The sequence below is a fragment of the Lotus japonicus genome, chromosome 4 (assembly GCF_012489685.1).
Source record: "Lotus japonicus ecotype B-129 chromosome 4, LjGifu_v1.2".
NCBI classification, from domain to species: Eukaryota; Viridiplantae; Streptophyta; class Magnoliopsida; order Fabales; family Fabaceae; genus Lotus; species Lotus japonicus.
This window is the reverse complement of record NC_080044.1, coordinates 76468240-76491230: the sequence shown is the minus strand read 5'-3', so window position 1 is coordinate 76491230 and position 22991 is coordinate 76468240. Positions and strand designations below refer to the sequence as shown.

The following is a 22991-nucleotide window of genomic DNA, read 5'->3' as shown; positions in this document are numbered from 1 at the left end:
TTCACTTGATTACTTGAAGAGACGTACACAACTTCAACCTGGGTAATGCTTACTCCTCAAGTTTCACCGTTATTGATTTGATTTGGAGATATATAACATTCAGGCAATCCACTCATAAAAACATGTTATATAAAGAGGTTAATTTGATGCAATTTCAGTTGTGATTTTTTTTAAAACTAAAAATAGTTACATTCTTTTTATTTAGATTAAATTTAAGTTACATTTTATGTGGCGACCAATCATTAGATTTATTAGATGCATATATAAAGAAATTTAACGCTGATAATGCATATGCATCAAAATCTTAATTTAATTTAATAATAATGACATAAATATATTAATAAAGTGTTGTTTCAGTGGTAGACAAATTAGATTTCTATGAGAATACAAGTTCAATCCTTGAAAAAGTCAATTGTTAGGGAGACACTCGTAAAAAAAAATATCCGCTTTCAACCCTGTAATTTTATGAGTGTGGCATGGAGTAAGACTTTTTTTAAACGGGTGTCCCAACCTTCTTTAATAGCAATACTAACCTAAATTGATATCATTTATATGGCTTAAACTTCTGTTTCATTTTTATTGTGATCAAGGGATCAACACTTCATTGCTTACATGGATGTGTTTATTATCGGAGGAACACTTATGACCATAAAAAATAATAAATGGAGGAACAAGATTTGCTTTATATCTTGATGGATATAAACTGAGACTATTTATGTGACGGTAGTTAAAAGTTTAAGGCCTTTTAATAAGTGTTCGGTCAGATGCCAAACAACAAGCTCTTATATATGAGAGCTGGATTTGCCACCCCAACCATTAGATTTCACACCCCCCATTTTCTGATTTTCAAGTTCCGAATTATTTCGAAACCTTAGATTCCGAAATTAATTACTGATTTGTAATGCAAAATACATGTAACCCCCCACTTTTGAGTGAAAAAATGCTTCGGAAACCTTATTTCCGAAATATTTCGGAAACTAAATTTCCGTAAGTGGGGTGACATTTCTAATGAGTGGGGTGCCAAATCTAATGATCCTTATATGTGCCTCAAAGCCTCAGTTTTCTTGCATTCCATAATTGTTTTTTGCACTCTCTGTTGTTTGTTCCCTTTATTGGCTTGATAAACTATACTGATATAGCTCTATGGAGGTGGCCAAGCTATTAGCATTTTTGGCACTTTTTGCCCTTTGTTTGCATTTCATCACCAAAATTCTCAAACTCAGAAACCATACAAACCTGCACCATCTTCCTCCTGGAACTTCAGGATGGCCTATAGTTGGAGAAACCTTTGAGTTCTTAAGAAAAAGTCTTGAGGGAAGCCCATCAAGGTTCATAAAGGAGAGAATGGACAAACATGACTCAAGGGTGTTCAAGACATCAATGCTTGGAGAACATATTGCTGTGTTTTGTGGGCCAGCTGGGCACAAGTTCTTGTTCAGCAATGAGAACAAGAATGTCCAAGTTTGGTGGCCAAGCTCAGTGAAGAAGCTCTTAAGGCAATCTCTGGTTAATAAGGTTGGTGATGAAGCCAAGATGACAAGAAAGTTGCTCTTGAGCTTTCTCAATGCAGAAACACTCAGAAATTTCTTGCCTAAAATGGACAGCATTGCTCAGCAACATATAAAGACTCACTGGGAGGGTAAGACATGTAGCAAGTCAATTCAAATGTGTGTTGGTTAAGAATTAAGTGTGTGTGTGTTTGATTCCAGGTTTAGGAGCCTTAGAATCAATTCTGTTTAACCGGGATGACTTTTAGACGATTATATAGATGTTTGAAAATCAACTATAGCATGTTGGGATAAGCTTTTATTTCCTCATAATTGATCTTGACTTTGAATTTCCAAACATGCAATTACAAAATTGGTTTTAGTCACAACTAATTCTACGGAGAAGCCAGCAATTTGGGTTAAATCCAAATTTTGGCAATTTCCTATTGATAAAATTGTCTTCAATGAAATTTGGGTTAATTCCAACACTTGCAACAACTTATTTGATTCAGCATTAGCAGATAGGTATACAAATTTCTTCCACTAGCTGTAAACTTATGCTTTTCAAATTTATCCTGAATTAAAAAAATTATCAAATGAATGACTTCTCTAATCATTAAATGTTGATGTTCCTGGTTCGAACATAATTGGCTCCCGTGCATGTGTTAGGCCAAAAAATGAAATGGAAAGTATGAAGAATGTCATAGTCAATAGATTAATACTTTTGTTACCTTACAATTTTGCAGGGAAGGTGGAGGTGCTTGTGTATCCCATAATACAGCTATACGCATTTGAATTGGCATGTTGCTTATTTTTAAGCACTGAAGACTCTAGCCAGGTATCAAATCTATCTTCACTATTTGATGAATTTCTGAAAGGGATCATTGGATTCTCCATTAACTTGCCTGGAACAAGGTTTCATCGTGCAATGAAAGCTGCGGGTGCAATAACCAAAGAGATCAAAATGATGGTTAAGAACAGGAGAGTGGATTTGGAAGAAAAGAAAGTGTCACCTACCCAAGACCTTTTATCACATTTGCTTGTTACATCTAAAACCAATGGAAGGTTTTTGTCTGAAATGGAGATTATTGATAACATACTACTGCTGCTTTTTGCTGGCCATGATACTTCTAGATCAGTGTTATCATCAGTCATGAAGTATCTTGGACAGTTACCTGAAGTTTATGAACATGTCTTGAAAGGTTTGAACTAAAATCCTTCAACATTTTTAGTTTTCTGCAGTATAAGATTGTAGTCCCATGCTTTTGCTGCTGATAACCTAAGCTTGATATAGATAATAATAATAATGATCAGTGGACACCCCCGCAGTGTGGCCATTGAGCAAACAACACAATAAATTATATTCCAATAACTAATTTCATTCTGGAAATTTTGGTATGTAGTTTGCTATATAATACTTCCAGAAACCAATTTCAGGAATGTTAAAAGATACATTCCGGAAATTTGTTTCTAAAACCTGATGTAAGATTTTGCATTTCAGGAACTAGTTTCCAGAGTGTGATTTTAAAATTAGTTTTCTGAAATTAGTTTTCGGAATGTAATTTTTTGGGGTGTCTTCTGGTATCTGCACTGCATAGGTGTCTGCGAATCATTACTCTAAGGATAAATATTGAAGTTGGTTTTTGTGACAGAACAACTTGAAATCAGTCAAGGGAAAGAGGAAGGGGAGTTGTTGCAATGGGAGGATGTTCAGAAAATGAAGTACACTTGGAATGTTGTGTCTGAAGTTATGAGGCTGTCACCACCTGTGAGTGGTGCTTACAGAGAAGCCTTAAAGGATTTCACCTATGCTGATTATGACATCCCTAAAGGGTGGAAGGTATGTTCCATCATTTTTCTAAAAGCTTTGTTAAAGTGTCATCAATCATCATGTCTTCTTCAGATTTCTTCACTCTGCATTCATTGGAATCACACCTTGGAAGTTGGGAGTATCTCTTGCTCATGATTTCTAATAGCCAAATGCTACCCTATCTGCAATTATTACTTCACACTCATGCATCAAATTTGTTATTTTAGATGTATCATTATGCTACTTCTAGTATGTTTTGATAACTTCTCTTTCCTCAAAATCGATTTTGAAACCAACATAGAAGTTTCTTCCCATAATTGATTCTGGCTATCAATTGTAGAAATATTTCATTAAATCAGTTGAAGTTTAAATTAACCTTATTTCAATTTTTATATATTTATATTTCTGTTCTAGTTTACCTGAATTACTTAAGCCTTCTTATGTTAAAATTAGACCAAAAGCTTCATTTTCTTTTGAATTTCAACAATGCTGATTCCTGGTGAAAAAAGATTCTTGAGACAATGCTTCTTCTGTCATCATATCTTCTAATGCATGTGTGGTCTTTTTGCAGTTGCATTGGAGCACTGGTTCATCACACAAGGATCCTACACTTTTCTCGAACCCTGAAACTTTTGATCCTTCAAGGTTTGAAGGAGAAGGGCCTACACCCTATTCATATGTTCCATTTGGAGGAGGACCTAGAATGTGTTTGGGGCAAGAGTTTGCTAGGCTAGAGATACTTGTGTTTATGCATAACATAGTCAAACGTTTCAAGTGGGATTTAGTGTTTCCTAATGAGAAGTTCAAATATGATCCCATGCTGGAACCAGAAAAAGGACTCCCAATTAAACTTAAGCCTTCACATTTCTAGCCTAATAGTATAATACCTTCTCCATACACATAATGCATTGATTAGAAGCTTTTAAATTTCAAAGTTGTAAAGACTCTCATCTTATTAGGTATTTGGTTTCTTATCATGTACTATATATGCATAGCTTTGTACTCTGATATTAATTAATGCAAAACACAAATTCAATATTCTTCTATAGCTTGCAAATAGAGAGATGGCTGATGAGTGATTGAAATTCAAGTCCAAAACCAAATAAGAAATCAGATAAGGTTCTGAAGTTTATGGGGCAAATGTGGAGACGGCGGCAACGGAGGAGAAGCTCCATAAACCACGCACCCTCCACCTGTCTCGCTGCCGCCGCCGGTGAAACCCTCTCTTTCCTTGGTGTAATTCTAATCCACTTTTTCAGTTCACTTGGAGAGACGTATACGCATCAAACTTGGATAATGTTTACTTCCTCAAGGTTGGAGATATACAATATTCAAATTAACTTAATGCTTGAGGTTCTAACATGTGTAACTTTTTTAAAAAAAATCAATTTATTCTTCGCATTAAATATTCTGGGGACTAATTCAATCTATGACAATGGACTATTTTAATGAAAAAATGTCATTGATGGGGTATGCTTTTAGTATAAATAAATTTTATTCTTTAAAGAACATGATCTTATGCCTCAGCCTCAATTTTCCTGCATCCCATAATTGTCTTCTGCACTCTCTGTTGTTCCCTTTATTGAATTGATATAGCTCTATGGAGGTGGTCAAGCTGTTAGTAGTTTTGGCACTCTTTGTCCTTTCTCTGCATTTCATCACCAAAATAGTCAAACTCAGAAAGAATCCAAAGCTGAACCTTCCTCCAGGAACCTCAGGATGGCCTATTGTTGGAGAAACCTTTGAGTTTCTCAGAAACAGTCCTGAGGGAACCCCGTCAAGGTTCGTAGAGGAGAGAATGAACAAATATGACTCAAGGGTGTTCAAGACATCATTGCTTGGATATCATATGGCTGTGTTTTGTGGACCAGCTGGGAACAAGTTCTTGTTCAGCAATGAGAACAAGAATGTCCAAGTGTGGTGGCCCAGCTCAGTGAGGAAGCTGATAAGGCAGTCTCTAGTTAATAAGGTTGGTGATGAAGCAAAGTTGACAAAGAGGTTGCTCTTAAGCTTTCTCAATGCAGATGCACTTAGAAATTTCTTGCCAAAAATGGATAGCATTGCTCAGCACCATATTAGGACGCACTGGGAGGGTAAGAAATTTAGCCAATCAATTCAAATCTGTTGGTTAAGAGTTAAGTGTTCTTTTCATTTGATTGAAACAAGTCTCTGATACTATCTTAGAATTTGGGTTAGGCTTAATTCACCCTTGAGCTAGCTTTTTGGGTAGAGTTAGGCCTAACCTGAATTCGAAGATATACCTTGTTGATTGAATTGATGAATCGATGGTTGATAGTGGTGTGATATAATTGTTGATTGAATTTTGTAGGGAAGATGCAAGTGCATGTCTATACCATAATACAGCTATACACGTTTGAATTGGCTTGTTGCTTATTTTTAAGCTTTGGAAACTCTAGCCAGGTAGCAAATCTTTCTTCACTGTTTGATGTATTTCTGAAAGGGATCTTTGCATTATCCATTAACTTTCCTGGAACAAGGTTTCATCGGGCAATGAAAGCTGCGGATGCAATAAAAAAAGAAATCAAAATGCTTCTTAAGAAAAAGAAAGTGGATTTGGAAGAAAATAGGATTTCGCCTACCAAGGACCTTTTATCACATTTGCTTGTTACATCTGATACCAATGGAAGGTTTTTGACCGAAACGGAGATTAGTGATAACATATTACTATTGCTTTTTGCTGGTCATGATACTTCTAGATCAGTGTTATCATCAGTCATGAAGTATCTCGGACAGTTACCTGAAGTTTATGAACGTGTGTTGAAAGGTTTGCTATAAAATCCCTGAACATTTAAAAAATCTGCTGTGTAAGATTGTTGTGTTGTAATTTTGCTGGCCAGTGGCAACCACTCTACTATATCTATATATTCTTACCCTGAACATGATATTTTGAAGTTTTTTTTTTTTGTGATAGAACAACTTGAAATTAGCCAAGGGAAAGAGGAAGCTGAATTGCTGCATTGGGAGGATGTTCAGAAAATGAAGTACACTTGGAATGTTGTATCTGAAGTTATGAGGCTGTCGCCACCCGTGAGAGGTGCTTATAGAGAAGCGATAAAGGATTTCACCTATGCTGATTATAACATCCCTAAAGGGTGGAAGGTATGTTTCAACATTCTTGTAAAAGCAATGTTCGAGTGTCATCAATCATCATGCTTTCTTCACTCTGTATTCATGGGAATCACAACTTGGAGCTTGGGAGTATATCTTGCTCATGATTGCAAATAGCCAAATGCTACCTGTGGGTGGTATTCTAGAGGTGGTATAGGAACAAATCACTCAAGAAAAGATAGAATATGATAGGCTTAGATGTACTGCATAGTTTTGTAGAAAATAGAGTAAGAGGAAGTGTTCATTAACTGAATTTTTCTCACTACATTTGAGCATCAGTCATACTCATGAATGTATATGATGATAAGTGATTGTTACAATCATCGAAGAGTCTTATCTACTCATTTTAATCATTCCACTAAGCACTAAATATCTCCAGTAATATTAATAACAATGGACAAATTTAACTCTCCACTAAGAACAATTACTCTGCAGTCTCCACTTACTATCAGCACATTGCTCAACACTACCTCATAAGTAATTTTACTTCACACTCATGCACGAAACATGTTTGATTTGGATCATGTCATCATATTTATATCTTCTTAAGCTTGTATGGTTTTTTTGGCAGTTGCAATGGAGCACTAATGCATCACACAAGGATCCAACACTTTTCTCGAATCCTGGAAATTTTGATCCTTCGAGATTTGAAGGAGAAGGGCCTACACCCTTTTCATATGTTCCATTTGGAGGAGGACCTAGAATGTGTTTGGGGCAAGAGTTTGCTAGGCTAGAGATACTTGTGTTTATGCATAACATAGTCAAAAGTTTCAAGTGGGATTTAGTGATTCCTGATGAGAAGTTCAAGTATGATCCCATGCTAGAACCAGAAAAAGGACTCCCAATTCAACTTCAACCTTCCCATTTCTAGCCTAATACATTGATTAAGAGCTTTATTTATAAATTTTCACATTATACTGAAACTAGATTGTTTAGAAAAAAAAGAAACTAGATGGTGATCCGCGCATAGCGTGGGTTAATATTAATATAATAATGTGAGTGCAAATAGTTGTATGAAATTTATTTATGCATTATGTTATTATCTTTTTATGGAATGCATGAAAATTTGAAATGATTTTAATGATGAATTATATGTGTAATTTTGTTTGTTACGAAAATGATTTGGTCTATTTATAATTTGCAAGCATTGACAAAAACATATTATGGTGGAATGTACTTTAGTGCTAAAGTTACTTTATAAATGTTATATTCACCTATCATCACTTTTCTACTGAACATCACCTTGCTCTCAAGGTGAAGGATTGTATCTGCTTCATATCAATGCTTTCTTGATGTGCCAACATATACAGAGATATTAGTGGTTGCAAGCAAATAGAGAGAGAGTGAGAGAGAGATGATTGATCGAAATTCAAGTCCAAAACCAAATAGGAAAATCAGATAAAGTCCTGAGGGAAGATTAGGACTTGAACAGCTTCACTGGTTTAGCAGGAAGGTATACTAGCAGCAATTATCAAAGTGTTTCTGTTATAGTGTGTGCTGCACATCCGCACTAGGTGTGGACTGTGAATAGAGATGTGAATAGAAAAGAGAAAAGTATGTCATATGACAAGGATGTCATAGGAAAATAAAAGAAATATAAGAAGATAAAGTTGATGGAAATCATATGGAAAAAAAATTGGTGTGAATATATAAAAGTTGAAAATATATTTATGTGTGGGGTGTGCGTATGTATGTATGTCTGTATGATCAATCAGTGTTATTTAAGGGTTAGTCACATAAATTAAAAAAAATAATTAATGTTTTTTTATGTGATGATGTCAGACACTACATTAAAATTGAAGCCTGCTTGTCCTTGGTGCTGTTGTAATCCCCATTTCCCCTTAATACTTGATTCCATTTGTCGTTTCACTTGGAGAGACATATACAACTTGTGTAATGTTTACTTGCTCAAGTTTCATCATTATTGATTTGATTGGAGATATCAGATATATAATATTGAGTAGTCCATTTTACTCCCATAAACATGTTAGCTGTGTAAACAATCAAATTAATAATTCAAAATGATTGAGATTCTTAGCTGTGTATTTTTTTAATCAAATTATACATTCTGGGGACTAGGTTAATTGATCATGATGGACTAATTTAATGAGCAAAATGTCATTCAGGGGATCTACTTTTACTATAAATTTCATTCTTCAAAGAACAAGATCTTATGGCTCAGTCTCAGTTTTCCTGCTTCCCACAATTGTCTTGCACTCTCTGTTGCTCCCTTTATTCACTTGATTAGCTTTATGGAGGTGTCAAAGCTGTTAGCAGTTTTGGCACTCTTTCTCCTTTCTCTCATCACCAAAATTTTCAAACTCAGAAAGCATCCAAACCTGCATCATCTTCCTCCTGGAACCACAGGATGGCCTATTGTTGGAGAAACATTTGAGTTTCGAAGAAGAAGTATTGAGGGCAGCATATCAAGGTTCATACAAGATAGAATGCTCAAATATGACTCAAGGGTGTTCAAGACTTCACTGATTGGAAACCTTATTGCTGTGTTTTGTGGGCCAGCTGGGAACAAGTTCTTGTTCAGCAATGAAAACAAGAATGTCCAAGTGTGGTGGCCAAGCTCAGTGAGGAAGCTGTTAAGGCAGTCTCTGGTTAATAAGGTTGGTGACGAAGCAAAGTTGACAAAGAAGTTGCTCTTGAGCTTTCTCAATGCAGAAGCACTCAGAAATTTCGTGCCAAAAATGGATACTGTTGCTCAGCAACATATAAAGACTCACTGGGAGGGTAAGAAATGTAGCCAATCAGTTCAAATTCAGTACAAGATGATTGTTAATTAATTCCATTCAAATGCCTGTTGGGTAGGAGTATTGAATTATGTTCCTTTCATTTGATTGAAACAAGTAGTTATTTTAAAGTTTTGCTACCAGACATTCACAATGAGTTCAATACAAGATTATAGTTACTTAATAATAACACCTTGTTGATTGAATTTATAAACAATAGTTGAGAAAAAGGTTGATAGTAGTGTGATATCATTGTATGCCTGGGATTCTATGGGGGTTGGGGCGATTGTAACTAGAGGGAACTTCCTGTTGGGGGATTAAGCATTATCTGATAGGTATACAAATTTCTTATACTAGCTATAAACTTTTGCTTTTCACATTTATCCTAAAATAAAGAAATTATCAAATATATGTTCTCTTTGATCAGAACTGGTCTTAAGAGGGCCACGGGCAACCTGTTTTACAATTTTGCTGATTATGAAACAGTGTTGGCTTTGGTAGTTTATTTTGATTTATAAGATTGGTGCATTAGAAATTAAAATTAACAAGAATGTCATAATCAATATTTAATACATTTGTTACCTTACAATTTTGAAGGGAAGGAGCAGGTGCTTGTGTATACCATAATACAGCGGTACACGTTTGATTTGGCTTGTAGCTTATTTTTAAGCATTGAAGACAGCCAGGTACCAAATCTTTATTCAACATTTGATGAGTTTCTGAAAGGGATCATTACATTCTCCATTAACTTACCTGGAACAAAGTTTCATCGGGCAATGAAAGCTGCAAACGCAATAACGAAAGAAATTAAACTGATTATTAAGAAAAGGAAAGTGGACTTGGAAGAAAAGAGGGTGTCACCTACCCAAGACCTTTTATCAAATTTGCTTGTTACATCAGATACCAATGGAAGGTTTTTGACTGAAATGGAGATTAGTGATAACATACTAATGTTGCTTTTTGCTGGTCATGATACTTCTAGATCAGTGTTATCATCAGTCATTAAGTATCTTGGACAGTTACCTGAAGTTTATGAACATGTGTTGAAAGGTCTGCAACAAAATTCTTGAACACTTTTTTTAGTTTTCTGCAGTTTTAAATTGTTGTAACGGCTGTTGCTCGCAACTTCTTTCAGTCCAACCACATATTCTTACTTAAAACTTCATAAAGATATAAGTTGAAGTTGTTTTTTTTACAGAACAACTTGAAATTAGCCAAGGGAAGGAGGAAGGTAAGTTGCTGCAATGGGAGGATGTTCAGAAAATGAAGTACACTTGGAATGTTGTATCTGAAGCGTTGAGACTGTTTCCACCAGTGAGAGGAGGTTACCGAGAAGCGATAGAGGATTTCACCTATGCTGATTATAACATCCCTAAAGGGTGGAAGGTATGTTTCATCATTCTTGTAAAAGCTTTGTTAAAGTGCCATCAATCATCATGCTTTCTTCATTCTGCATTCATTGGAATCTGATACAAACTGAGTCCAGCAATAGGAAATAATGCAAAATTAACAGAGATATGTAAGGAAAAACAGTATTTGTATTTTTGAGATAAGAAGAAATCAGTAGCAAGGAAACAATTTTGATTCCTGGTGAAAAAAGATTCTTGAGGCAATGCTTCTTTATAAATAAAAAACCAGTAAAACAAGAGCATGTGAGCTAAAAGAAGAGAAACATGTTTGATGTTGATCATGTCATCATATCTTCTATTTCTAATGCATGTATGGTCTCTTTGACAGTTGCTTTGGTACAGTGGTTCATCACATGAGGATCCAACACTTTTCCCGAATCCTGAAACTTTTGATCCTTCAAGGTTTGAAGGAGAAGGGCCTCCACCATTTTCATATGTTCCATTTGGAGGAGGACCTAGAATGTGTTTGGGGCAAGAGTTTGCTAGACTAGAGATACTTGTGTTCATGCATAACATAGTCAAACGTTTCGAGTGGGATTTAGTGTTTCCTGATGAGAAGTTCAAGTATGATCCCATGCTAGAACCAGAAAAAGGACTCCCAATTCGACTTCAACCTTCTCCATACACACAATGACAATGCATTGATTAGAAGCTTTATTTCTAAGTTCTCACTTTATATTAAACTGTTACATTAACTTATCAATATTTTATAGGCTTAATCCAGTTTTTGGTCCCCATCCTTTGTCATAAATATGGCTTTAGTCCCTCGCCGGAGCAAAGGTGGGGGTAGGTCCCCAGTTTTTGGTAAAATAGTTGGCTTTGGTCCTTCCGGCCGATTGGGTCAACGCCGGAGCTCCGGGAATCTCATGTGGCATTGCTACGTCATTTAATGAGTCCACGTGGATTTTTTTTCTTTTTCATTTAAAAAAAATTAAAACACAAATTATTAAATTAGTTAACAACATCATCAACTTTATTTTTTTTTTTGAGGTTAGCAGCCAACATTTCAAAAAAAAAAAAAGGTTAGCAGCCAAGAGAAATTAACATATTGCACAATGAGAACTAAAACAACAAAGACGAAACACGAGATCAAATAAAGTTCACATTGCAATTACTCAGAATACAAGGAAGCAAAACTTGCTTAAAAAATTCCCTTATAAATGTTGGTACCAAATTGCATTCTCTATATGAGATCCTAGATTATTTCTAAACAATCCACAATTAGCATTTCCCTGTATGCACAAACCCGATCTCAAGCACCCAAAATTCCCAGAATATCCTCATCCCTGAACAAAAGAAACTCTTTGTCATCGAGCTTGATTTGGGAGCCCCCGTACGCCGGCAAGAGCACCTGATCGCCGGGAGGCCGTTCCTGTTGTCGACGTCGTGGTGAATAAACCGCTTCGCCCGAAGTTTCTGTCAAGGAGCTGCTGGATCTCATGCCGGAGCTTCGCTTCGCCGCCAAATCTGAATCCAAATAAGAAAAACCCAGATCTGGTCAATTCCGGGCCATCCATCGTAGCCACGCGCGGAGTAGAGGCCGGCGGCGCAGGAGAGGTGGCTAGGGTTTCAGAGGAAAAAAGAAGAAGAAGAAGCAGAGAAACCTAGTAACAGAAGCAGAGAGAGAGCGTGAAAAAGAAAGAAAGAAAGGGAAGATGGGTTTGGGGGTCGTGGTGTGGTTGGTGTTGTGTGAAGAATCAGTGGCGAAGATGAGGTTGGGGTTGGGGATGGAGTGTCCATAAATTTCTGGGTTTGAGAGTGAAAAGAAGAAGATGAGTAAGGATGATGGTGATGATGATGAAGAAGAATCTGGGTGAGGATTTTAATTAATTAAAAAGGAGGTTAATTGGTGAGAGTTAATTAATGTTTAATTTTTGTGATTTGATTTAATTTTAATTTAATGAAAAAAGAAAAAAAAATCCAGCGAGGTTCACTAATTGACGTGGCAAGGGCCACGTCAGCTGGCGGAGCTCCGGCGTTGACCCAACCGGCCAGAAGGACTAAAGCCAACTATTTTGCCAAAAACTGGGGACCTGCCCCCACCTTTGCTCCGGCGAGGGACCAAAGCCATATTTATGACAAAAGATGGGGACCAAAAACTGGATTAAGCCTATTTTATATAGAGATATGAATATGAGAGAAATGTGATAAGAAAATATCTTTTATTTTTTTGGAAAAGGTAATACACCCTCCGGTCATATATATATATATATATAAGAAAAAAAAACATCTTAGGTTCATTCATTTAAAAAATGTATCTAACCATTAATAATGACTAGATACATTCATTAAATGAATGAACCTAAAATGTCTTTTTTGCTTATATATGTGACCGGAGGGTAACTGTCCAGTACAGAAAAATGCTATGGCTAAAGAGATCACAACTTTCTAAAACATCTCACATTTTGTATACCAAGACTAAGGTTGTGTTTGGATGAGGGATTGTAGAAATTCAAGGGATTTTAAATGCTAGGGAATTCAATTGAATTCCCTTGAATTTCAAATTTTATTGTTTGGATAAAATGGTGAAATTCCCTCAATTGTAAAATTATGTGTTTGGGTAATATAATTGAATTTCCTTCATTTAAATTATTTTAAATTAATATAATCGGCCGAAAAATCAGCCAGACTCTCAAAAATCGACACAAAACCCTAAAAAGTGGCCGAAAAACCGAAAGTCGGCCGAAAACCCAATAATCGGCCGAAAACCCTAAAAATCGGCCCGACTCTAAAAAATCAGCCGAAAACTCAAAAGTCGACACAAAATCCTAAAAAGCGGCCCAAAACCCTAAAATGGCCAGAAAACCCTAAAAATAGGCCGAGAATGTGAAAGTCGGCTCGAAATTCAAAAATCAGCCCATAAACCTAAAAATCGACACGACTCTCAAAAATCGGCCGAAAACTCAAAAGTCGACACAAAACCCTAAAAATTGGCTCGACACTCAAAAATTACCGAAAAACCTAAAACTAGACCTTTCGGGTTTTCGGCTGATTTTTAGGGTTTTGGGCCGATTTTAAGTTTTAAGCCGAATTTCGAGTTTTTGGCTGATTTTTGAGTTTTCACCTGATATTAGGGTTTTGGGTCGATTTTTTAGTTTGGGGCCGACTTTCACTTTTTCGACCAATTTTTAGGGTTATCAACCGACTTTTAAGGTTTTGTGTCGACTTTCGAGTTTTCGGCCGATTTTTGAGAGTTGGTCCCATTTTTAGGGTTTTGGGCCGACTTTCACGTTGTCGGCTGATTTTTAGGGTTTTGTGCCGACTTTCGAGTTTTCGGCCAATTTTTGAGAGTCGGGTCAATTTTTAGGGTTTTGGGCCGAATTTTAGGGTTTTGGGTTAATTTTTGAGTTTCGGGCCGACTTTCACATTTCGCCAGATTTTTAGGATTAACGGCCGATTTTTAGGGTTTAGTGCCGATTTTTGAGTTTTCGGCCGATTTTTTAGTGTCGGACTGATTTTTAGGGTTTTGTGCCGATTTTTGAGTTTTCGGCCGATTTTTGAGTTTTCAACCGATTTTAGGGTTTTGGGTCGATTTTTGAGTTTCGGACCGACTTTCACGTTTTCAGTCGATTCTTAGGGTTATCGGCTAATTTTTAGGGTTTTGTGCGGACTTTCGAGTTTTCGGCTGATTTTTGAGACTTTGGCCGATTTTTAGGGTTTTGGACCAACTTTCAGTTTTTCGCCGGATTTTTGGGTGTCGGGCCAATTTTAGGGTTTTGGGCCGATTTTTGAGTTTTTGTCCGACTCTCGAGTTTATGGCCGATTTTACGGTTTTAAGCCGAGATTAATTTTTTTGAATGAATTTAGATAGGGTTAAGGGAGAGATCAAGAATTTGAAATTCCTTCATATTTTGAGGTGATTTCAATTACCCTAAATCCTATTGAGTAAAATACTTCATTTAATTACTAGTAATTTGAGAATTATCCACATTAGATATCCAAACAGGGTATTTTAATTGAAGGGATTTGAAATATCCTCTAAAATTACATTCCCCTCAAATATTCCCTCATCCAAACACAACCTAAGGGATCACAACTTTCAATGGAAAATTTATTATCTCTAGCAATTATCACCCATGATGTAAACATTGAGTGTTGTCTCCTGACGTTTCACATTGACCACCTTGTAAGTGTCGGTGAAAGAATCATAACCAAACCCGAAATAATCAAAGTGAATCGCATGAGAGATTTTACTGGAAGCCATGACAAGATTCCAACCACCAGTTCTTCAGGGAGTAATGGGAGGAGTTCGAGTTCAAATATTGGTGGTGGTCGTTGTCGTCCCAGGAGATAGTAAATTAACCTTCTTAATGATTCAAACAAACTGGAATACTTGAGAATTTCTAACCCCATCGTCTATCAATCGGAGCCGGCGACGGCGAGATCTGGAGCGTGGTGGCTGAAGAGACCAAGAAAAGAAACAACCTGCGGCAGCAGTAAACCTATTTTTAAGTGTTTGTCACATAAATGAAAAAATAACTAATGTTTAATTTTCTAATAAATTATCTATCAAACGGTCAACAATATTGCTGGAGGGGCTGGAGGAAAAAGTTTGCACTTTTTTGACAGACAGAGAACAATAGACTTAAGAATACAATAATAAAAATTTCAATTAGTGAGTGTAGGCAAGTTGTGCCAATTTCATACCAGGCACATGAGCAAAAATGGAAAAAAAACAGAGAAGGAAATGGTGGAGGTTATAGTTCATGGAGGAAAGAGCGTAGGAATGCAAGGGAGAAGGAATTTTAGTTTTTGCATTTTATTTCTGCACCACTTGATGTATCTAATGGCTGTCTTTTGATGTCTGAAATTGTTTTAGCCATTTTATTGTAGTTAGTTTCTGAACCCTTGGATAGATCAGACGGACCACATTTCTGCAGCAGGAGCTGTATGCAAATATTTGCGGGAGATTCTAATTCCCTTATTGGTTCAAGTTTCATGATTGGAGATATATAATATTGATCAGTCCATTTTTACTTCAAATTATATATTACAAGTGAATGATTCAACCCATGATTAATGGATTAATTTAATCAACAACATGTCATACGATAGTTGATATACTTTTAGCATTGTTTTGACTAAAATGGAACGTGAAGGCTTTATCTGAAATTGAGAGTATTTATCTGATGGTAGTTGAAAGCCTTCCTTGCTGATTTATAGCTTCTCTTGTTCATTCAGATTCCAAACAACAAGTTCTTTGCAGTATTGGCACTCTTGTTGTTCAAACTATACTGATATAATAACTCTATGGAAGAGGTGGCGAAGCTGTTTGCGGTTTTGGCACTTTTGGTCCTTTCTCTTCATTTTATCACCAAATTTCTCAAACTCGGAAACCGTCCGAACCTGCATCGTCTTCCTCCGGGGACCTTGGGATGGCCTGTTGTTGGAGAAACCTTTGAGTTTCGGAGAAGAAGTCTTGAGGGCAGCCCGACAAGGTTCATACAAGAGAGGATGGACAAGTATGACTCAAGGGTGTTCAAGACATCATTGGTTGGAAGTCATTTTGCTGTGTTTTGTGGGCCAGCTGGGAACAAGTTCTTGTTTAGCAATGAGAACAAGAATACCCAAGTGTGGTGGCCCAGCACAGTGAAGAAGCTCTTAAGCCAGTCTCTTGTTAGCAAGATTGGCGATGAAGCAAAGTTGACGAGGAAGTTGCTCTTGGGCTTTCTCAATGCAGAAGCACTCAGAAATTTCTTGCCAAAAATGGACAGCATTGCTCAGCGCCATATAAAGACACACTGGGAGGGTAAGAAATTTAGCCAATCAATTCAAATTTAGTACAAGATGATAGTTAATTTATATTATTAAATTGTGTGTTGGGTAAGAATATTGAACTAAGATTTTCATTTCATTTGATTGAAGCAAGTGGTCATATGAGAATTTTGCTACTGACATTTACAATGAGACCAATTGAAGATGATAGTTCATCAATACCTTGTTGATTGAATTTATGAATCAATGGTTGAGCAAAAGTTTGATATCATTGTATGCAAGAGATTTTATGGGGGGGTTGGGAGGGTTGTAGCTAGAGGGAACTTCCTGTTGGGGGATTACCATTTCCCTTTCTTCAATCTTTGTGGTGAATACCGCATCTCTTCCAATCTTCTTGGAGAGAACCACAACCCTTTTTCTCACATGCTCCTCTAGTAATTGGATAAAAGCATCACAGAAATATACACTGAAATTTAACATGGTTCAGTGCAACATGCCTAGAGAAGAGTCAATTCTATAATAAAATCAAGGCTTAATTGCAACTTTAGTCCCTAACGTTTACCGAAACTACGATTTTAATCCCTCACCTAAATTAATTACAAGAATAGTCCCTCACATTCCCTCCCGGTTTGTAACGTTAGTCCTTCCGTCTAATTGTTAACGGAGAAGGCTTATGTGGCAACGCACATGCCTCTCATGTGACCAAGAAAATTGATTTAACTGCAATTTTGGACCCTGACTTATACACATTATGTAGTTTTGGTCCTTAAAGTTCAAAAATTGCATTCAAATTTATATAAAAATTAAACCCAAAAAAGAATTAAAAAATATGGATAACTAATCATAAATGGGTAGGTTCTATGATTTGAGTAGAAGGAGGACCGAACACTCCATACTACGAGAGTACTGAAATTTTTTCCCTCACTCTCATTGTCACGAACCTTATAGTTCCCTATTCTATAACTCTTTATAAGCAACCACGCTTACACAAATTTGTTTAATACTTTTGTTACCTTACGATTTTGAAGGGAAGGCGCAGGTGCTTGTCTATCCCATAATACAGCTATACACGTTTGAATTGGCTTGTTGCTTATTTTTAAGCATTGAAGACAGCCAGGTACCATATCTTTCTTCACTATTTGATGAACTTGTGAAAGGGGCCTTTACATTCTCCATTAACTTGCCTGGAACAAGGTTTCATCGGGCAATGAAAGCTGCAGATGCAATAAAGAAAGAAATTAAAATGATTCTTAAGAAAAGGAAAGTGAACTTGGAAGAAAAGGGGGTGTCACCTACCCAAGACCTTTTATCACATTTGCTTGGTACATCTGATACAAATGGAAGGTTTTTTCCCGAAATGGAGATTATTGATAACATATTACTACTACTTTTTGCTGGTCATGATACTACTAGATCAGTGTTATCATCAGTGATAAAGTATCTCGGACAGTTACCTCAAATTTATGAACTTGTATTGCAAGGTTTGCAATTAAATCCTTTAACATTTTTTAGTTTTATGTAGTTTTAGATTGTATATTTCTAATAGTAACATTCGGTTGTTGACAACTTCTCTCAGACCAACCATATGTACAAACTTTTAACTTGATAAAGATAGAAGTTTAAGTTGTTCTTTCGACAGAACAACTTGAAATTAGCCAAGGGAAGGAGGAAGGTGAGTTGCTGCAATGGGAGGATGTTCAGAAAATGAAGTACACTTGGAATGTTGTATCTGAAGTTATGAGGCTGTCGCCACCCGTGAGAGGTGCTTTCAGAGAAGCCTTAAAGGATTTCACCTATGCTGATTATAACATCCCTAAAGGGTGGAAGGTATGGTTCATCATTCTTGTAAGATCTTTGTTCAAGTGTCAGCAATCATCATGTTTTCTTACTCTGCATTCATTGGAATCACACCGTAGAACTTGGGAGCATCTCTTGCTCATGATTGCAAATAGGCAAATGCTACCCCATCTGTAAATTTGACTTCAAACTCATGCATCAAATTTGTATTTTTAGATGTATCATTATGCTACTCCCTTCACTAATAGTCTTCTTTTCTTACATTAACAAAAAAAAAACTCTTTAATTAAGCCACTAAATCAGTTGAAGTTTAATTTAATCTTACTTCAATTCTTATTTCTGTTTTTGATTTTTTTTAGATGAATTACATGAGGCTTCTTGTGTTAAATTAGAACAAAAAATTCATTTTTCTTGAGGTACAGCAATGCTGATTCCTACTGAAAAAGATTCTTGAGGCAATGCTTCTTTTTAAATAAATAAAAAAGTTAAACAAGTGCTTGTGAGCTAAAAGAAGAGAAACATGTTTGATGATCATGTCATCATATCTTCTAATACAGGTATTGTATTTTTGACAGTTGCTTTGGAACACTGGTTCATCATACAAGGATCCAAAACTTTTCTCGAATCCTGAAAAATTTGATCCTTCAAGGTTTGAAGGAGAAGGGCCTTCACCCTTTTCATACGTTCCATTTGGAGGAGGACCTAGAATGTGTTTGGGGCAAGAGTTTGCTAGGCTAAAGATACTTGTGTTTATGCATAATATAATCAAGCGTTACAAGTGGGATTTAGTGTTTCCGGATGAGAAGTTCAAGTATGATCCCTTGCTAGAACCAGAAAAAGGACTCCCAATCCGACTTCAACCTTCTCCATACACATAATACATTGATTAGAAGCTTTATTTCTAAGTTCTCACTTTATATTAATCTGTTTCATTTGCTTATCAATACTTTAATATTCAGCTTATCCTCATGTGAAGAATTGTATCTGCTTCACACACACGTCTATATATATATATATATATATATATATATATGTGTGTGTGCTTTCTTGATGCCAACATATACAGAGATCTTTGAGGGTGCAAGAAAATAGAGAGATGAGTGATTGAAATCCAAAACCAAATAAGAAGATCAGATAAAGTCCTGAGATCTTTCTGTTGTATTGTGTGTGCACAGTGTGGTGTGAATTTGATTGGTTGTAATTGTTATTCGTTAAATTTGTTTCGAGCCGTTTAGCAATGCTCTTTATCATATTAAACAACTTACAAGTCTATTATATTTCTCACCTTTTTTTTCTACTCTACTTTTTTTCTTCTCTTTTTCTTAACTCAACCAAACAAAACATTAGTTAGATGAATAAGACAGCATGTACCTACAGAGAGAGTCAAAGTTTGACTCCATGATTTCCAACGAGGGAGGGTCTAGCATCATCCACCAATGCCTGCATCAGAAAGTCCTTGGTGCTGTTCTAATCCCCATTTCCCCTTGAATTCTTGCTTCCATTCCATTCATTGGTTCAAGTTTCATCATTTTTTATTTGATTGGAGGTTATATAATATTGATCAGTCCATTTTTACTTCAAATTATATATTCTGGTGACTGATTCAACCCATGAAGATGGACTAATTTAATCAACAACATGTCATAGGATAGTGGATATACTTTTAGCATTGTTTTGATTCTTCAAAGACTCAAATGAAACTTTAAGGCTTTATAGTATTTATCTGATGATAGTTGAAAGGTTTCCTTGCTGATTTATAGCTTCTCCTGTTCGATCAGATTCCAAAGAACAAGCTCTTTTGCACTCTGTGTTGTTCAAACTATACTGATATAATAACTCTATGGAAGAGGTGGCAAAGCTGTTAGCAGTTTTGGCACTCTTTGTCCTTTCTCTGCATTTCATAACCAAATTTCTCAAACTCAGAAACCGTCCGAGCCTGCGTCATCTTCCTCCGGGAGCCTCAGGATGGCCTGTTGTTGGAGAAACCTTTGAGTTTCGGAAAAGGAGTCTCGAGGGCAGCCCAACAAGGTTCATACAAGAGAGGATGGACAAGTATGACTCGAGGGTGTTCAAGACATCATTGTTTGGAAGTCTTCTTGCTGTGTTGTGTGGACCAGCTGGGCACAAGTTCTTGTTTAGCAATGAGAACAAGAATGTCCAAGTTTGGTGGCCCGGGTCAGTGAGGAAGCTGATGAGCCAGTCTCTGGTTAGTAGGGTTGGTGATGAAGCAAAGATGACGCGGAAGTTGCTCTTGAGCTTTCTTAATGCAGAAACACTCAGAAACTTTGTGCCTAAAATGGACAGCATTGCTCAGCGCCATATAAAGACACACTGGGAGGGTAAGAAATATAGCCTAACAATTCAATTTCAGTTGCAAAAAGAAATGATAATTTATTAATTCAATTCAAATGTGTTTTGGGTAAGAATATTGAATTCAGATGTTCCATTCATTTGATTGAAACAAGTGGCCATAGGAGAATTTCGCTACTGGACATTTATGATGAGTTCAAGACAACATGATAGTTAATTTTTACCTTGTTGATTGAATTTATGAATCAATGGTTGAGCAAAAGGTTGATAGTAATGCGACATCATTAACAGACAGGTTTACAAATTTCATGCACTAGCTAGAAACTTTTTATTTTTACATTTATCATGAAATAAAGAAATTATCAAATATATGTCCTCTTTGATCAGAACTGGTCTTAAGAGGGCCACAGGCAACCTGTTTTACAAGTTTACTGATTATGAAATAGTGTTGACTTTATTAGTTTATTTTGATAAATGAGATTGGTTATGCATTAGAAATGAAAATTAACAAGAATGTCTTAATCAATAGTTTAATACTTTTGTTACCTTACAATTTTGAAGGGAAGGTGCAGGTGCTTGTCTATCCCATAATACAGCTATACACGTTTGAATTGGCTTGTTGCTTATTTTTAAGCATTGAAGACAGCCAGGTACCAAATCTTTCTTCACTGTTTGATGTATTTCTGAAAGGGATCATTGCATTCCCCATCAACTTGCCTGGAGCAAGGTTTCATCGGGCAATGAAAGCTGCGGATGCAATACGGAAAGAAATTAAAATGATTCTTAAGAAAAGGAAAGTGAACTTGGAAGAAAAGAGGGCGTCGCCTACCCAAGACCTTTTATCACATTTGCTTGTTACGTCTGATGCCAATGGAAGGTTTTTGTCGGACATGGAGATTATTGATAACATATTACTACTGCTTTTTGCTGGTCATGATACTTCTAGATCAGTGATATCATCAGTCATGAACTATCTCGGACAGTTACCTCAAGTTTATGAACTTGTGTTGAAAGGTTTTCAATGAAACATTTTTTACTTTATGTAGTTTTAGATTGTATATTTCTAATAGATATGTTCTGTTGCTGCTGACAATAACTCTTAGTCCAATCATATATTCTTACCTAAAACTTGATAAAGATAAAGTTGAAGTTGTTTGTTTGACAGAACAACTTGAAATTAGCCAAGGGAAGGAGGAAGGTGAGTTGTTGCGATGGGAGGATGTTCAGAAAATGAAGTATACTTGGAATGTTGTATCTGAAGTTATGAGGCTGTCGCCACCAGTCAGAGGCGCTTACAGAGAAGCGATAAAGGATTTCACCTATGCTGATTATAACATTCCTAAAGGCTGGAAGGTATGTTTCATCATTCTTGTTAAGGGTTTGTTAAAGTGTCATCAATCATCATGCTTTCTTCACTCTGCATTCATTGGAATCTCTCCTTGGAACTTGGGAGCATCTCTTGCTTATGATTGCAAATAGGCAAATGCTATCCAATCTGAAATTTTTACTTCAAACTCATGCATCAAATTTGTATTTTTAGTTGTGTCATTATGCTACTCCCTACTGTAACAGTCTTATTTTCTTACCTTAACAAAGAAACTTTAATTAAACCACTAAATCAGTTGAACTTTAATTTAATCTTACTTCAATTTTGATTTCTGTTTTTGTTTACATGAATTACTCGAGGCTTCTTATGTTAAGTTAGAACAAGAGCTTCATTTTTCTTTTGAGGTTTAACAATGCTGATTCCTGTTGAATAAGATTATTGAGGCAATGCTTCTTTATAAATAAATAAACAGTGAAACAAGTGCATGTGAGCTAAAAGAAGAGAAACATGTTTGATGATCATGGCATCATATCTTCTAATGCATGCATTTTTTTACAGTTGCTTTGGAACACTGGTTCATCACACAAAGATCCAACACTTTTCTCGAATCCTGAAAATTTTGATCCTTCGAGGTTTGAAGGAGAAGGGCCTGTACCCTTTTCATACGTTCCATTTGGAGGAGGACCTCGAATGTGTTTGGGGCAAGAGTTTGCTCGGTTAGAGATACTTGTGTTTATGCATAATATAGTCAAGCGTTTCAAGTGGAATTTAGTGCTTCATGATGAGAAGTTCAAGTATGATCCCTTGCTAGAACCAGAAAAAGGACTCCCGATTCAACTTCAACCTTCACCTCTCTTGCCAAATACCTTCTCCAGACACATAATACATTGATTATTAGCTTCATTTGTAAGTTTTTACCTTATATTAAAATGTTACATTTGCCTATCAATAGTTTTCCCCTGATCATTCACCCTGTCTTCAAGTTGATGGATAGTATGTGCTTCATATCTATGCTTTCTTGATACCAAAATTTACAGAGAGCTTTGTGGTTGCAACTTGCAAGCAACCAAAGAGATAAGTGCTTCGAGTCTTATGTGTAAAAAAAGTCTCTACTGAGAGAGCTAACACACCATAATGTGAATGTTTCCTACTCGAAAATGATTACCTTATGTGGAGCATGTGTTAGAGAAAAATATCTTACATTTTGAACTTGTGAATCTTATTTTCTCTACAGCAGGGTACTGCTCCCCTTAAAACCTTCCATCA

General features: G+C 36.2%; 4 protein-coding genes across 11 annotated transcripts; all 4 read left to right on the top strand.

Moving 5' to 3' along the window:
* Window positions 1-812: 812 nt before the first annotated feature.
* Window positions 813-4339, top strand: LOC130714712 (beta-amyrin 28-monooxygenase-like). Of its 2 annotated transcripts, XM_057564643.1 has the most exons (5): window positions 1624-1639; window positions 2234-2325; window positions 2403-2689; window positions 3140-3327; window positions 3869-4339. In XM_057564643.1, the coding sequence occupies exons 3-5, from the start codon at window positions 2416-2418 to the stop codon at window positions 4166-4168; spliced, it is 762 nt and encodes a 253-aa protein (XP_057420626.1). In that variant the 5' UTR covers window positions 1624-1639; window positions 2234-2325; window positions 2403-2415; the 3' UTR covers window positions 4169-4339. The 2 variants fall into 2 exon arrangements, with proteins under 2 accessions (XP_057420625.1, XP_057420626.1); XM_057564642.1 differs by having other exon boundaries at window positions 813-1639; window positions 2234-2689.
* Window positions 4340-4421: 82 nt separating this feature from the next.
* Window positions 4422-7514, top strand: LOC130714714 (beta-amyrin 28-monooxygenase-like). 4 transcript variants are annotated; one of them, XM_057564646.1, is made up of 5 exons: window positions 5305-5431; window positions 5627-5718; window positions 5796-6082; window positions 6230-6417; window positions 6998-7514. In XM_057564646.1, exons 3-5 carry the CDS (start codon window positions 5809-5811, stop codon window positions 7295-7297), a joined length of 762 nt encoding a protein of 253 aa, XP_057420629.1. In that variant the 5' UTR covers window positions 5305-5431; window positions 5627-5718; window positions 5796-5808; the 3' UTR covers window positions 7298-7514. The 4 variants fall into 4 exon arrangements, with proteins under 4 accessions (XP_057420627.1, XP_057420629.1, XP_057420628.1 ...); XM_057564644.1 differs by having other exon boundaries at window positions 4422-5390; window positions 5627-6082; XM_057564645.1 differs by having other exon boundaries at window positions 5306-5431; window positions 5627-6082.
* Window positions 7515-7678: 164 nt separating this feature from the next.
* On the top strand, window positions 7679-19348 carry LOC130714711 (beta-amyrin 28-monooxygenase-like). 4 transcript variants are annotated; one of them, XM_057564640.1, is made up of 4 exons: window positions 7679-9168; window positions 9765-10217; window positions 17931-18118; window positions 18664-19348. In XM_057564640.1, exons 1-4 carry the CDS (start codon window positions 8679-8681, stop codon window positions 18964-18966), a joined length of 1434 nt encoding a protein of 477 aa, XP_057420623.1. In that variant the 5' UTR covers window positions 7679-8678; the 3' UTR covers window positions 18967-19348. The 4 variants fall into 4 exon arrangements, with proteins under 4 accessions (XP_057420623.1, XP_057420622.1, XP_057420624.1 ...); XM_057564639.1 differs by lacking the exons at window positions 17931-18118; window positions 18664-19348 and adding exons at window positions 10366-10553; window positions 10905-11299; XM_057564638.1 differs by lacking the exons at window positions 7679-9168; window positions 9765-10217 and adding exons at window positions 15644-16325; window positions 17320-17772.
* Window positions 19349-19500: 152 nt separating this feature from the next.
* On the top strand, window positions 19501-22918 carry LOC130714710 (beta-amyrin 28-monooxygenase-like). The gene is made up of 4 exons (XM_057564637.1): window positions 19501-20427; window positions 20960-21412; window positions 21564-21751; window positions 22284-22918. Exons 1-4 carry the CDS (start codon window positions 19929-19931, stop codon window positions 22614-22616), a joined length of 1473 nt encoding a protein of 490 aa, XP_057420620.1. The 5' UTR covers window positions 19501-19928; the 3' UTR covers window positions 22617-22918.
* Window positions 22919-22991: the final 73 nt, after the last annotated feature.